Source organism: Zychaea mexicana, assembly GCF_025766255.1.
Source record: "Zychaea mexicana strain RSA 1403 chromosome Unknown BDB00scaffold_37, whole genome shotgun sequence".
Taxonomy (NCBI): domain Eukaryota; kingdom Fungi; phylum Mucoromycota; class Mucoromycetes; order Mucorales; family Lichtheimiaceae; genus Zychaea; species Zychaea mexicana.
This window is the reverse complement of record NW_026516700.1, coordinates 227,949-243,847: the sequence shown is the minus strand read 5'-3', so window position 1 is coordinate 243,847 and position 15,899 is coordinate 227,949. Positions and strand designations below refer to the sequence as shown.

Sequence of the window (15,899 nt, the reverse complement as noted above, 5' to 3'; positions counted from 1 at the left end):
TGCATAATGTCTCTTATCGTGATAGTAGTAGATAAGTACAATCTTTTTTTTCCAAAGCTTTCATAAATCTATACTAACAATCTGGCCTAACAACCGCTCAAATAGGGTCCCGTATACTCGAAGAAAACAAGTTGTGACAACCTTTACGACAGATGAGGTGAGCTGAGAAAAAAGAGGAGAGAGCAATTGTAAATTGGTCGTGTATTCACTTTCTATCACTCCTCGATGCATCGAAATAAGGATACTGCCCTTACAAATGCTACCACTATTAGTTCATAAAGACAAGGATAGCAACGGTTGAGAAACGAGACTAAGCACGACAATTGGGTAACAGATGGAAGGAAATACTCGGATGGCTGGCATGTTCGATTACTGAAACTATGCTGAAGATTGGGAAAACTGTTAACGAATCATTAACCACCGGAAGCCAGCACATAAACTAGTATAATCAGCAATAACATATTTCTAACTGTAGGGGTCCTGCTTGTGAATGTCGCTCGTAGTATAGTCTTCCCCCTGTTGTGATGTATATATCTGATCAATCAACAAGTATCGTTTCTTAGAAAGAGATTCCAGCGCGACCTTACCCCTTTATTGTTCTATTGTGTATTTTTGTATCGGCTATCTAGCAACCCAAGGATTGGATCCTGGTATAGTTCGGTATTCTCTCTTCCATTATCAAGTAGTTTGTTGTTGTTTTATTTCATCCACTGTTCTTGCAATATCCGACTATAACTTTGGCCGTTCCCAGGTTTTCAATTTTTGAAAACTCAGATAGGTGGAGGGAAGCAGGCACAGCATGAAGAGACTTGAAAAAAAAATGAGTGCAGCAGTATATATTTCGTCCGCCAGTAAACACAAAAAAAGCATTGTAACATGGTGTGCCGTCATCTTGAGGCAAGGTAATTTTATAAGTGCAGGTGTGTATTGTAAAGCGCAAAGAGAATGCGGGAGCGGCAGCAAAAATACACAGGGGGAGCAAAGAAAGAGAAGAGCGCGATTTTATTTTCTTACTATTACGATTTTGCAATCGAAATAAGCATCTGCAACTTTATACTAATGGTCACTGTCAAAACGTCTTCAAATCAATTCCAATAGACACAATTGTAACAGCGATTCGAAATGAAGTTTGATTCAGTGCGTGATCATAATAAATGCGGTGAAATGATGGTAAGATCGAGCGTGTATATTATATATATATGTGTGTGTGTGTGCGTGCGCGTGCGTGTTTGTTTGTATAGCATTGCGGTCAAAACGAAGGCCTTCTTGTCTTTGTTCCTGCCGCAAACGCACACGATCTGTTTGCCGATTCCTCTTATCATCGATGACGATGCTTCTACCTTCAACAATTCAAACGGCGTTGGCCTTGATGGATGACGAAAAACATACAAGTCTTGTTACGAAGTGTTGGTACGCGATGCGCAAATGCTTAAACAATACTCGTTTTCATATCTCGCATATAAAAACAAACGATGTCCAATCCGTTTGGCATTCGCCATCTCAAGAAATGGTCAAGGCTTATTTATTGTAATTTACAATGTTGATGGTAAGTGCTGCAGGTGTTTGCTAGTGTAGTGGCAAGTTTCTATAACAATAAATGGTGCATACGTATATATCGTTACTACTGCTCCTTGTTCTTTGATACTGCCTCTGTGGGTGTGGTTTATGGATAGGCAGGTTTTATAAAGGAATGGGCAGGATGTACGTCAATTATGCTGTTGAGCGGTCTATGTAATGTTAGAGATTACACTTTTAGGTGTGCCTGGCAAGGTTGGCCGAGATTAAAACTCAAAGGTAGTAGTAGTAGTAGTAGTAGTAGAAACGTTTGGGGTGTTGCTCATGTTTGAGATTTCGAGATGTAGCTATAAGATTAGGAATCAGGAAGAAGGGACGTGTAGAACATAGTCTGTATTGCTGTCTTAATAACCTGACATAACAAATGATCCACAATACCACACATCCCATTTAGGACCACTGGTTTTTTGCCACTTTGATGCTATATAAAGCCCTTTAAATAGAGCTATCCAACCACTACATCATTATATGTTTCTTCATATACTATCAACTGTTTATTAAATTCGACCACTGTATGCAGTTTCATCTGTCTTTCTTCTGTCCAACCATTGATACAAATCCTCAAGTGAGTGCGTTTCCGGCGCTATTAGGCAAATTCAGTATCTAACATAACATAGACCGCTCAACAGCATAATTGACGTCCATCCTGCCCATTCCTTTATAAAACCTGCCTATCCATAAACCACACCCACAGAGGCAGTATCAAAGAACAAGGAGCAGTAGTAACGATATATACGTATGCACCATTTATTGTTATAGAAACTTGCCACTACACTAGCAAACACCTGCAGCACTTACCATCAACATTGTAAATTACAATAAATAAGCCTTGACCATTTCTTGAGATGGCGAATGCCAAACGGATTGGACATCGTTTGTTTTTATATGCGAGATATGAAAACGAGTATTGTTTAAGCATTTGCGCATCGCGTACCAACACTTCGTAACAAGACTTGTATGTTTTTCGTCATCCATCAAGGCCAACGCCGTTTGAATTGTTGAAGGTAGAAGCATCGTCATCGATGATAAGAGGAATCGGCAAACAGATCGTGTGCGTTTGCGGCAGGAACAAAGACAAGAAGGCCTTCGTTTTGACCGCAATGCTATACAAACAAACACGCACGCGCACGCACACACACACACATATATATATAATATACACGCTCGATCTTACCATCATTTCACCGCATTTATTATGATCACGCACTGAATCAAACTTCATTTCGAATCGCTGTTACAATTGTGTCTATTGGAATTGATTTGAAGACGTTTTGACAGTGACCATTAGTATAAAGTTGCAGATGCTTATTTCGATTGCAAAATCGTAATAGTAAGAAAATAAAATCGCGCTCTTCTCTTTCTTTGCTCCCCCTGTGTATTTTTGCTGCCGCTCCCGCATTCTCTTTGCGCTTTACAATACACACCTGCACTTATAAAATTACCTTGCCTCAAGATGACGGCACACCATGTTACAATGCTTTTTTTGTGTTTACTGGCGGACGAAATATATACTGCTGCACTCATTTTTTTTTCAAGTCTCTTCATGCTGTGCCTGCTTCCCTCCACCTATCTGAGTTTTCAAAAATTGAAAACCTGGGAACGGCCAAAGTTATAGTCGGATATTGCAAGAACAGTGGATGAAATAAAACAACAACAAACTACTTGATAATGGAAGAGAGAATACCGAACTATACCAGGATCCAATCCTTGGGTTGCTAGATAGCCGATACAAAAATACACAATAGAACAATAAAGGGGTAAGGTCGCGCTGGAATCTCTTTCTAAGAAACGATACTTGTTGATTGATCAGATATATACATCACAACAGGGGGAAGACTATACTACGAGCGACATTCACAAGCAGGACCCCTACAGTTAGAAATATGTTATTGCTGATTATACTAGTTTATGTGCTGGCTTCCGGTGGTTAATGATTCGTTAACAGTTTTCCCAATCTTCAGCATAGTTTCAGTAATCGAACATGCCAGCCATCCGAGTATTTCCTTCCATCTGTTACCCAATTGTCGTGCTTAGTCTCGTTTCTCAACCGTTGCTATCCTTGTCTTTATGAACTAATAGTGGTAGCATTTGTAAGGGCAGTATCCTTATTTCGATGCATCGAGGAGTGATAGAAAGTGAATACACGACCAATTTACAATTGCTCTCTCCTCTTTTTTCTCAGCTCACCTCATCTGTCGTAAAGGTTGTCACAACTTGTTTTCTTCGAGTATACGGGACCCTATTTGAGCGGTTGTTAGGCCAGATTGTTAGTATAGATTTATGAAAGCTTTGGAAAAAAAAGATTGTACTTATCTACTACTATCACGATAAGAGACATTATGCAGGATTCCCTATAATCATATTTTGTCTTATAGCACAATACAATGGCTTGCCACGAAATCAATTAATATCATTTCATGTAATGCTGTATACCAATGGTGAAGGCAAGGACAGTTCGCGAAACAGCCGTGTTCAGACAACAGGAAACAACAAGGTGTTTCCCACCACCTGAAGGGGGCCTTTGTCACATCATAAGATAGATACCAGTTTCACAGAACTACTCATGGCAGTGTATGGCAATGCCTTACAGAGTCCTTTGGCAAAGCGGGACACTTTTGTCACCTTGCGGCCAAGCCATGTCCTTCACCACAGACATCTCACAGTTCGCGAAACAGCCGTGTTCAGACAACAGGAAACAACAAGGTGTTTCCCACCACCTGAAGGGGGCCTTTGTCACATCATAGGATAGATGCCAGTTTCACAGAACTGCTCACAACAGTGTATGGCAATGCCTTACAGAGTCCTTTGGCAAAGCGGGACACTTTTGTCACCTTGCGGCCAAGTTGTGTTTTGCCGATGTCTTTTAAAACATTTCTCTGAAACAGGTAGAGAAAATACTTGCCTTAAATTCTATAAGTATCCGCATACATCTCGGCAGTCTGAAACTGCTTGTCGTCAACGCAACAGGAATGGGCGATGTGGGAATGCCAACGTAATAATAAAAGCAAGCCAGGACTGCTCAAATTTTTAGTGTCACTGACGGCGGGTATAAAAGCACCGAAAAAGAGACTCAAGTCATGAGTCGTGCATGTTCGAATTTTGTAAGGCACGGAATATTTACTGCTTAGTTGTTTGTTATCAACAACTCCTCTATAACAGAACCAGCTGTCTGTATTAAATAGCTATATGTCGTTTTTCTTGGTTTCAACGCTAGTTTATATAATACGTCAAGTGCTACTATTTTTTGTATGTAGCACTCTTCCTATTCCCAAAAATTCGCAGGTGTAGTTACCTTTTTTTGTAGGTGACTGTGGGTCAATTTTTATTTGCCTATATGTATTGGGGAGTGAAAGAGATATAGACAAGAGAATGGATGGTGTAATGAGACTGGAGACTAAGTACGAAATAACTAAGAGTAACTCTGGACGACGACGAGACAGATGGTTGGACCTGGTGCAAGAGGGGTGCGTAATACTTTGGAGACAGGGTACTGATTGATTTTGTTTTTTTTTTGTGGTTTCATTTTTTTTTTGGAATGTAATATGGATGCAGAAGTGCTAGGGTGGTTCATAGTTGATGAAAGGGCGGTTGTTGGTGATGAGAAAATGGATATTACTGCAAATGCGATTGTGGTTAAAGGGGACTTGATCAAAAACATGGCGCCAGCGGGTGGACCACAGATGTGGAGAATACAAGAAATGGTCATATGGCTGCTGACTGCAGAAGGATTATAGGGAAAGCTCAGTGAAAAGAGTGCATGATGAACTTGTAGAGTCGTAGGAGAGAAAAGAAATAAGTCCGACCAGATAGTGTACCAAATAGCACATTGATAGGACAAGCATGTAGAAAATGAGTGAGAGTATCAGCGCAGGTGTAGTTGCATTAAATGGGCTTTGGTAAAAGTCGCCGTTTCAAAGTCCTTCACCCGCACACTCTCACACTTCAACCTTCTGTGTTCACCAACGCTACACATAACCCTTTTCTCCCACCCACACATTTCAGCCTTACATATGAAACCCGTTAAACCTCCTAAGCATTTCGCAACCTGCACATTTGAACTCGAAGCACAAGGCACGCGTAATTTCTTCTCTAACCGCCCGTTGTTGGAATGGAACCTGGAGGCATACTCAAGACAGTTTCCAATGGATAAAGAGAAGAGACTAATTCGATTAGAATTCATTGATGACTTGAAGTGGTTACGCTCATGCGATCTTCCATGTGAAGTTGTCGGCTACATCGTTTGCAGAAAGAAAGAGGCCCAACAAATGTTAATCTTCCTTTTCAGTTTTGTGTTGGTCATTTATTTAACCAGGCTCTCTTTTTTGTAATCAATGAGTGTAGAATGATACAGTTGAAACCAGCAGCCAAGCGGATAACACAGCACTTGTATTATATGCACCTAATAATAATGGATTCGTCGGAGTAGCACAAACATCCATTGTCAAAACAACAAACTCATCGACTACTAGAGGACCACCTGCATGCCCAGAACTGTCAACATCCTCAGAAACATATACACAACCATCAAGCTCGGTAGGACCACAGTCAGCGAAAAAGCGTCCAGCAGAAGAAGGTATGTATCTACTTTCAGTTTTAAAACTTAGAACTTAATAAAACCTGGAGCTAATGACGTTGACGATGGTTCACATTGTAAAGAAAATGTTGATAAGGAGCGAGCAAAACGACAATTAGTCGATGATCCGGTTACTGAATATTCTCAAGCAAGGACAAGGTAGGTCAAAACATTGAAAAAACCTTGACCCAGCAGATGTGATCTAAACTTTCAATGATCTTATCTTTGATAGGAGGAGCAGGTGTTTGACGAAGAGGTTACTTTCTTATTTTTGTTGTTTGATCATCATTTACTTCTTTATAATATTTGACTAAAAGATGGTATCATCTATTTTAAGTCATATCAGACTTTACCTGAGCCAAACGTTATTAGAATCGCAGCAAGCGAACTCGACATAGGAGAACCGCTAAGGTCAAATGACGACATTGCTGTTAAGTTTTACGCATACAGTCGACCCCTGTTAACGTCAACCCTCAGGTTACCAGCAAAAGTATTGACCATATTGAGGGTTGACGATCCTCGGGGGTAGAGAATAGGCAAAATCTTATTAGTATTACATTGTTAGATTCTCTAAATTTCTTACCAAGTAGTTTAAAAAAATTAGGTAAAGCTTTTAATAATGAAACACAAAAAGGAGTTTTTCTATATGATTTTGTAAATAAGAATAATTTAGAATATGTTAGAACAATTCCTCATTATGAATATTATATGTTTGATAAAGATTTTAATATTAATGATTATAAAAAATTAATTAATGCTAATTAGTCTTTAAGAGATAAAACTAATTATTATCTAGAAAAAGATTTATTATGTTTATATCAAATCTTAGATGAAATAAGTAAATTAATTTATAATGAATTTAGACTAAATACTACTAAATCTATTACAATTTCGGGATTAGCACTAAATATTTTTACTACTAACTTTATGAAACATAACATTTATAAAGTACAAGGAAGAGCTCATGATGATATTTGAAAGAGTTTCTATGGTGGGAGAGTTGATGTATTTAATCCTAAAGGATCTAATTTATATCAATACGTTGTAAATTCATTATATCTTTCTCAATGTTAAATGATATGCCTATTGGAAAACTAAGATTTAGTAGTAATACAAATTTAGATGATTACTTTGGTTTTGTTTATGCTGAAATTAAAACACCAGATAATTTATTTATTCCTACTTTACCTTACAGAGATAATGAAAAAATGCATTGTCCTTTAGGATCATGGAAAGGATGGTATTTTTCTGAAGAATTAAAACAATCTAAAGAATTTAATTATGAAATTAATGTTTTATATAGTTATCAATTTGATAGAGGTATAAATGTCTCTATAAATTATATCCTAACTTGTTATTTCCATAAACAAAGATCAGAAGGTCCATTACGAGAAGTTTATAAATTATTATTAAATTCATTATTTGGAAGAATAGGGATGATTTAATAAATAAAGAAGAAATGGATAAATTATTAATTTCCTATATTGTTAATACTATTTTTGAATTACCTAAAACAAACATTTAGTTAGATATAATATTACTCCTGATCAAAATTTATGTGAATTATCTGAACAAGGTTTTGATAATGAACTTCTAAAATATGATTCTTTAAAAAGAACTGTTTCATAATCTATTCCTATTGCAGCAGCAATTACAACCTATTCATGAATGTATATGAATAAATTAATGCATTTAAAAGGGTATACATATTATTAAACAGATACAGATTCTTTAATTGTAGATAAAGCTTTACCTTCTGAATATGTAGGAGCAGAATTAGGACAATTAAAATTAGAATAATCTAATTTTAATGGTTTATATGTAGGTCCTAAAATATATTTAGTTGATAAATATAATAGTGATATAATTATTAAAGCAAGAACTATTGGGTCTGATTTAACACTTCAAGATTTTAATAAACTTGCTGCAGGTATTTCTATTACTAAATATAAAATGAAATGGTTTAAAAATCTATATACAGCTAATATTCAAATTAGAAATATAGAGATAAGATTATCATCTAATTTTAACAAACGAAAAAAAGTGTTTATAAATAGTGAATGGGTTAGTACAGCACCTTTAATTATTAATGAATAAATACAATTTTAATAAAAAACTGTTAATAATAAATTTATTAATGTTTTTATGGAACATAATATTTTATGAAATATTTTGTTCCTTTTTTTGTAATTAAATACAATTTATATATTACTTTTAATAGTATTTAATGAAATTGATAAATAAAATAAAGATTTTAAATTATTAGAAACTAGGGGTGGGATTAGAGGCTCCTTGTTACCTTTATTTTATAAAAAGGGAATTTAAAATTATAGGATTATCTTTATGTTTTATAAACAGATTATTTTTACCACTTTAAACTATCCTTCTTCGATACGTATACCATAAAAAAACCCCTATCTCCATTTATTATCTAGATAATGAGGAAAAAAACATATTTGTCTTTTATTAATTTAATATTTAATTAATAAAATAAGTTGTTTCATTAATTGTATTGTTAAGTTTAATGTTTTCTTAAATTCTGGTTTATGGGGAATATTATAAACATTATTATTATTATCAATCACTAAAGTTTTATCAATATTAATTAAGTAATTTTTACTAATATAATCTAAGACAAATTTGTGAAAATTGTTAATAAATTCATCATTACTATAAATTCTAATAAAACTTATTTTAACCATGTTTTAAAGAATATATACATCATTAGCATTTGTAGCAAAACAATCATGTACAGTTAAGATATTTATATTTTTTTCTTTAGATAAAATTTCTTTAATTAATAACGCTACATGACTTCCATCCATTGAATGTACAAAATTAGGAATAAATGCATTTACTTGTTTAATTTTATTAATTTTTTCTTTAATAGGACTTTTTACAAGAATTCTCTTAGTTTTACCTAAAACTTTAGTAGATAATGTTATAGATGTGAGTTTCACATATTTTTGACTAATTAATAATCCTGAAGGAGTAATCCAAACAATAGGAAGTTTAAATTAAATATTAATAAAACCATATTATTAAAATAGTTAGATAATTCATTTAATTTAGGATGTACAACATATAATGATTTATGAATAAATTTAGCTAATAACATTAATTCTTTACTTGTAATTAAAGTTAATTTATTCTCATCTTTAGGTTTATAAAACATTTTCCCATCAATTTTTTTATATATAGAAAAATGATCTTGAATTAATTGATCATAAATTCCTTTAATCTTAACTCTATATGAAATAGTTATTAAACTTCTTTTTACAATCTTTCTATTTTATACTAAACCCTTTAATCTGGCATACTCTAAATCATATTCCTCTATTTTCTTAATTTCTTCATTAATAGGATTTAATATTAAACTATAAAGATCATTAGGATCATCTTTCATATCAGATTCAACTAAATTAACTTTACTAGCTAGATCAAAATCAGAAATCATTGCAGCTAAATGTTATACACCATTACATGTTGCATCTAAATAAATTGGTAATCTAGAAATAAAGTTTAATGGATCCTTATTATAACCTTGTAACTCAAAACAAAAAGCTAAAAATAACATAGGTTCATCAGCTTTTCTCCATAATCCTGAATTTAAATCTAAGATTTCTAAAAAATGTTGATCAACCCATTCTAATCTTTTGGTAATAGATAATTTATTTAATCCAAAAGCATTTGCTCCATAAGCCTTTAATGAATTGAATCCATTTTCAGATAATAACTGCTAACTTTAGAAGGTTACCAGCGAATCTGTTGGTGCTATCGGGGGTTGACGTTATTGGGGTTGACGTTATTGGGGTTGACGTTAATGGGGGTTGACTGTACAAGTCCCATGTCAAGGCTCTCACAAGATTGATAAAGTTCTCCTACAATTCGCATGTCACTGAACTTGTGTAAGTACCTTGTTATATATACACTGGGATGCTTAAGGGTTGTTTTACACTCACTAAAATAACAGATGTACATAGTGGCTTAAATCACGTTCTTTTACTGAAGGCGAACCAATTCTCTACCATTCAAAAAGATATAATTGGCGAACAAGTACTCCAGCAGACGCACATGCGCGTATTAGAGAACCATTGCTCTATGTTCAATACGTTTGATCAGTCGTTCATGACATCCATTGCCGCTATTCTTAAAGTGAGTAGAGGCAACATGATTGATTAGCACTAAAAGCATAATCACAAGTCCTCATACTTTTTTTCTATTATTTCTATTCTGAAAAGCCACTGGATCTACCTTACTGTAATGCTGACACAGTCATTACAGAACTGAACAAGAAAATATGCGGTTACCAACCAAGGACGTTCCATTACAGAACTATCCGTGTCTGGTTGAACATGTAAGTGAAAAGGGTATCGCTGTATGAATCGCCTATCGCTGTGACAATGTGTACTAATTAATATTCATCTATTAACTTTGAACCATACCAGCCTAGAAGATTTTCCCAAACTGCGTTTGAAGGAGCCATTAGGGGAGCATGACCTGATACCATTAGTCATAGACTTGATCCTGAGACCTTTATTGAGCTCTGGGGAACGTCGCCTACGATGGTATGTATATGCTTTATTGCAATGTTGTCGTTTTTCATTCATCTAGTTCCCGTGTTTTTGTTTACTTAACAATTTTCATTGATTTGAATGATCTCCTCATATGTACGCACCAGGCCAGAAATCAATGGGGGACATCTAACTCCAATTAGATATTAGATAATACTATTGGCTGTAAGAAACTTATTGGCTGTAAAAATCCAAATTGTACAAAAAATTGAATTTTGTGTATATATAAAAATAATTGGTAAGAAAGGAATGCTAGGTATGAATTCACATTATATTATATACTACACACCCGGGCAAGAACTTTTCAGAATTGGAAACACTTTATATGGTTAGACTCATGCAGGTTCACTAAAATTGCCTTTTATGGATGAGCAAGTACCAGCACTCACCAGCCCAAAAATGTGATGGTGGGGTGGGGGGTTGCACGCAAATGTATCAACGATGGAAATCAGGAGTATTCGTTTTAAAAAATTTTTTTATTTGATTGAATTTACAAAAAGCAATAATACTATCGCAATTCATCCTGAAGCAAAAAAAGCACAGCGAGATTCGTTTTGCTTGTTCCAATCCTGGGATTCTATCCTGGGACATCAGTGGGTTTCTGCAATTTATCGTTTTTATAACGTGTTTGAGTCAGTATTCGAAATCAAAAGACACACATAGAAAAATGACATGCTTACCGTTCAAGAGTTTCTCGTCATTTGTTAAGATAGCCCTACAAACAGACAGCAGCACACTTGGAGAGGAAAAAATATTGCATAGCAGCAACACAACAAAAGGAGCCTTTAACTTACCAGCAGTGTACACTCTTCTTTAAGCGTTTAGAGCATAAGCTAATAGTATTAATGTTGATAATACTATGATTTTATACTAACCTTTAACTTTGATGGACTTACCTGACTCATTTCGTCTTCAATAATGTAATACTTTTAGTACATTGTTAATCAACCATCTAACGCTGACACATTACCTTTATATTTAGCAATTGTTAAACATCCTATATTAATCTAAGGAGATCAGTATTAATATGCATACCAAGAAGTGTTGAAGTCTCTGAGATTAAGAATAATAAGTTATGTTCAATGCTTCAGAGGAATTACGCATGCCAGACCAAGAAGAAAAAAGCCAAGAAGAAAAGCTTGCTGAGTCAGATTACGCGTACGTGTTGCTGCCTAATAATATATCGGAGTTGTTCCTCTTCGTCTTGGCGAATCAGAACAATATATAAAGAGCAGCTTATGCCAAATATGCTCTTCCTCAATTCTTACTTCTCTTAAGCAAAATGTCACATCAAACACAAAACACGTTCATGGGAAGATTTTCTTCGAACCCGCATTTTACTCGCAACTATTGCAATGTTTGCAAATTAAGATACTCGCGAAAAAAAAACTGGCAGCTTGACAGGTTTGCCAGAGGGTGATGACTTAGCGAAATTTCGAGTAATTTGAAGCGATTGTGCGACAGATGTGTGGTTTGAAAAATGGGGATGGATCAGATGACCCGAAATCCCCCCTTAATTCCCTTAAATCGCACCCCCAACCTCAAATTTTGGAGCCTCCCCCACTTCATTTTTTCAGGATGCACTGTATTAGCCAATCAGCATTTGTTATTTGCCATCGGAGACAAAATTATTTCCTAATTTATAAAATCCTTTGCCGGGTGTGTAGTTGAAGAAAATATTATAAATAGTAGAGTATGCAATTTTATAATATATCAAGATTATGCTTATTGATATATTCCTTCAATAAATCCTTTTGATTAAATTTACCAACTGTTATCATCAGCACTATATCCAACCCATTTTACCTCAAACAAATATGTACCATTTTCAGTTTTATGCCTAATAATCTCTTCTATTTCATATTATGCCATTGCTTGTTGTTTCCCTTTATTTCGCTTTCTTTTTTTACGATGCTCATTAAATCTTGGAACATCATCATTATCACTATTACTCTGATTTACATTATTATCAGATTCATTATCAACAATCATTTCTTCATTTGATATAGCCATATTAAGTAGGTCATTTTGCAATCTGATCATTTTATCCAGTTTATCTTTATTTTGTTTATCATTGCTGACCACTATATCAATTAGTTTATGCTCTACTGGAAAATTAAAATCATTACTGTGCCATAGTTTATGGTGTGGTAAAATAGGAATATTGAACATTTCTACAAATTTTGTAATATTTTTTAATAAACAAGCTACACGAAATTGCAGATTATAGTATTTTATGTTATCCATTTTAACAACTGACTTGTTATTATTGAATCGGCAGAATTTATTCCCAATTTCTGAAAATTGATTCTCAACTTTTGTCCTAAAACTTCCAAATGTCTTATTAAAATGATCCTCAGTAATCGTTAAGGGCTCATTTACATTTTTACATATAGGGTATACAAAATTATCATGACTAAAGTTATATCCTTTTTCATTAGCAAGCTCTGTAAATTATGTGATAAGCAAAGTATATCCACCATCAACTGCCATTATGTCATTCTCATGCATATATTTAAATAATTTCATGTTTAAAAACATGCTACCATCTGAGCTATCAGAACAAAAGTCACTTTTAGAAGTATAAATAATCATATCATTCATATCACTAACAAATTGGGTACGTATTCCATTCTTCTTAAATTTATAAGAATACATTCTTTGAAAGTGGTCAATTTCAGTATCTACATAGTTAATTCTTGAATCATGACCATCCAATACAAGTGTTACATATTTAAATAAGTCGGGATTATGCTTTCTAGTAGATAGAATACGTAATTTGATAGATGAAAACATGTTATTCATTGAATCATTTACTATTTTGTTGATTCGTTTGTAGTTGTCCTCATCCATCCAAAACTTTTTATAAAATGTATAAAATGTGCTATGTAGTAAGTATTTTTCAAATTCTTCACCATATACTCTAGAGACTAAATGATATAATAAAAACAATCCTTTTTTAATTTCAAAGTAGGGTCCGGGATATTCCTTGTTTGTATATAAAACTACTAGAAAATAAAATACAGCAACATAACCTAATTTACGTAACAATTCATCCTTGATTTTTTCTATGAATTTAATATGTTTCAAATCAGTTCTATGTTTATATTTATTATATACAGTAGGCCAATTCCATTCTAGGAATTGCTAATAATTTGCAATAATTGAGTTTACTTCATTTGTAATCAGTGGTGTATAGTTTGTTGTATCCATTGGGTCGTTCTTTGTTTATATTATGGATTTTCAATTTTTATAATCATTGAATACATGATTTTGGTCACATGATGTCATAAAATTGATAAAATATCAAAATGGATGATATAATTTAATATAGCAGCAAGCAATTTATTAGATATATCAAAAACTATTGTAAATTTATAGCCAATTTGGTACTGCACATCCCGCAATGCCGATGAACGACCATGTCGAACAAAAAGGATTGTGCACCCAGATTCAATACCAAGCGATATCAATTCACTGGCATTTTGTCATTCATGCTTGTTTGGCGAAGTTAAACCCGATACAGCCATGGACCGTCTTAGTGCTATCGACCTTATGAGATTGTCACGTTTTGCCAAGGACGCGATTGATTTTTCGCGAGCCAAATTAATAGTAACCTTTCAAGCAGTTGGTTAAGTGTAAGGGTGAAATTGCTGAGCAAGATATAACGCACGCTTTTAGCTCATTATTCATCAAATCTCTTTATTTATGTAATGTAGGGCCTGTTATTACATTCTATAGCTCGACACTAATCGCTGACGGCACGTACACGATGGCAGAACTACACTCGTTTGAGCTGCCTACATGCATTAAGGAAATTTCCAAATTTACAGAAAATATCAGCCGTTTCTATGACATTTACCATACGCTGGAGATCACAACGCTTGTTGACGCAGATTTCTGGGAACAAAATCATTGAGATACAAATGGTACACCCTTCATGGATACAATCATGGACAAATTCCACAGAAAGCGTTTCTGCATGGTGCATTGCAACTGACAATTTCCATCATCAAATACCACGAACATGTAAACAACTTTAAATATGATCATCCATCCATAGTTAGCATCTCTTATATCATAATCTTTAAATAAAGTACTTAATGTCATAGTTACTATTCTGATCCATCCAAAGAATCGTTCCTTTGTTGGTCCATGTTCTTATTTCTACCTCTTTCTCGTCATAGCATTAAGTAGTAATTACAGTAGACCCGTTTCTTGCAGTAGCAGTTTTTCATGGGGTTATGATACTGCAAAAAGATGGATATGGCATAGATAAAATATAGAAACTTACATTGAGCACAATAGTAGTGACGCCATTTTTGTAAAGATCATAGGCTGTCATGCGTAGATTTGGTTAGAAAAAAGCCAAGTATCATAGTGTGACAACGCCAAGAGACCTTGCCACGTTTGAATCAAAATTGAATACACCAGTAGTGCTAGGATGGATCTCGCATGCTTCCCGTTCCGCTTGAACATTATCGACGCTGCTAAGCCAGTACTTGTAGAGTATCACCACGGTAAGTGTTTAGCAATTTCGCCCAGATTCACTAAAAACAGCTTTCACAAGGATCTACTGATATTCACGTGCCTTCATTACTAGCAAAAAACCAGAAGTAACCCAAATCGACCCATATTATTAAGCGCATCGCTTATAACTCACAAAGACCTTCTCACATGAACTACGTTTTATTCTTTTGCGAACTTCCACACTAAACCTTATCACTACTACACCTTTACTACACGGCTCTTCTTTTCTCAAAGGTTTGTCATCGTCACTGCTCTCTTGTACATCGTGGAGAAATTTCTTTCTGTTACCATGACGCTCTGACGTCGTTTTTTTTACCGCCACATCCACGTCTAAGTCAACGTCCGGCTCTTCGATTGCTTGATATTCGTAATCCTTCTGTTGCTCCTCCTTCTCGATGCTGTCCGTCATGTACAGATCTATGATAAACAGTGTAAATAAACGTACATGCATTACTCCTTATACCCTTAGTATGCATTTTATGAAGATGTAATTTACGTTGCTTGTCTTTTTCGAAGGCATCCTCGCTTCGAGCTAAGAACATCACTGCATTATAGAGAAATGCAATGAGAAACACTGGTCAGAGGAGTTGTCTTAATGTTGTTTTTTCCTAGCTAAAATTATATACTTACTTGCAAACGGTTTTGTT

General features: G+C 34.6%; 2 protein-coding genes across 2 annotated transcripts; one reads left to right on the top strand and one right to left on the bottom strand.

The window, feature by feature from the left end:
- The first annotated feature begins 5,026 nt into the window (after positions 1-5,026).
- BDB00DRAFT_823770 (uncharacterized protein) lies at positions 5,027-5,399 on the top strand. The gene has a single exon (XM_053123559.1). The coding sequence runs from the start codon at positions 5,118-5,120 to the stop codon at positions 5,307-5,309; it is 192 nt and encodes a 63-aa protein (XP_052979635.1). The 5' UTR covers positions 5,027-5,117; the 3' UTR covers positions 5,310-5,399.
- A 3,454-nt stretch (positions 5,400-8,853) lies between these two features.
- On the bottom strand, positions 8,854-9,162 carry BDB00DRAFT_763797 (uncharacterized protein; the record flags this gene model as incomplete). The annotated part of the gene is made up of 1 exon (XM_053119422.1): positions 8,854-9,162. A coding segment is annotated over one exon (309 nt), but the record flags the coding sequence as incomplete, so codon positions are not given.
- Between the last annotated feature and the right edge of the window lie 6,737 nt (positions 9,163-15,899).

Coding starts and splice junctions, on each gene's coding strand:
- BDB00DRAFT_823770 (XM_053123559.1), top strand. CDS start 5,118: ATGGATGCAGAAGTGCTAGGGTGGTTCATAGTTGATGAAAGGGCGGTT.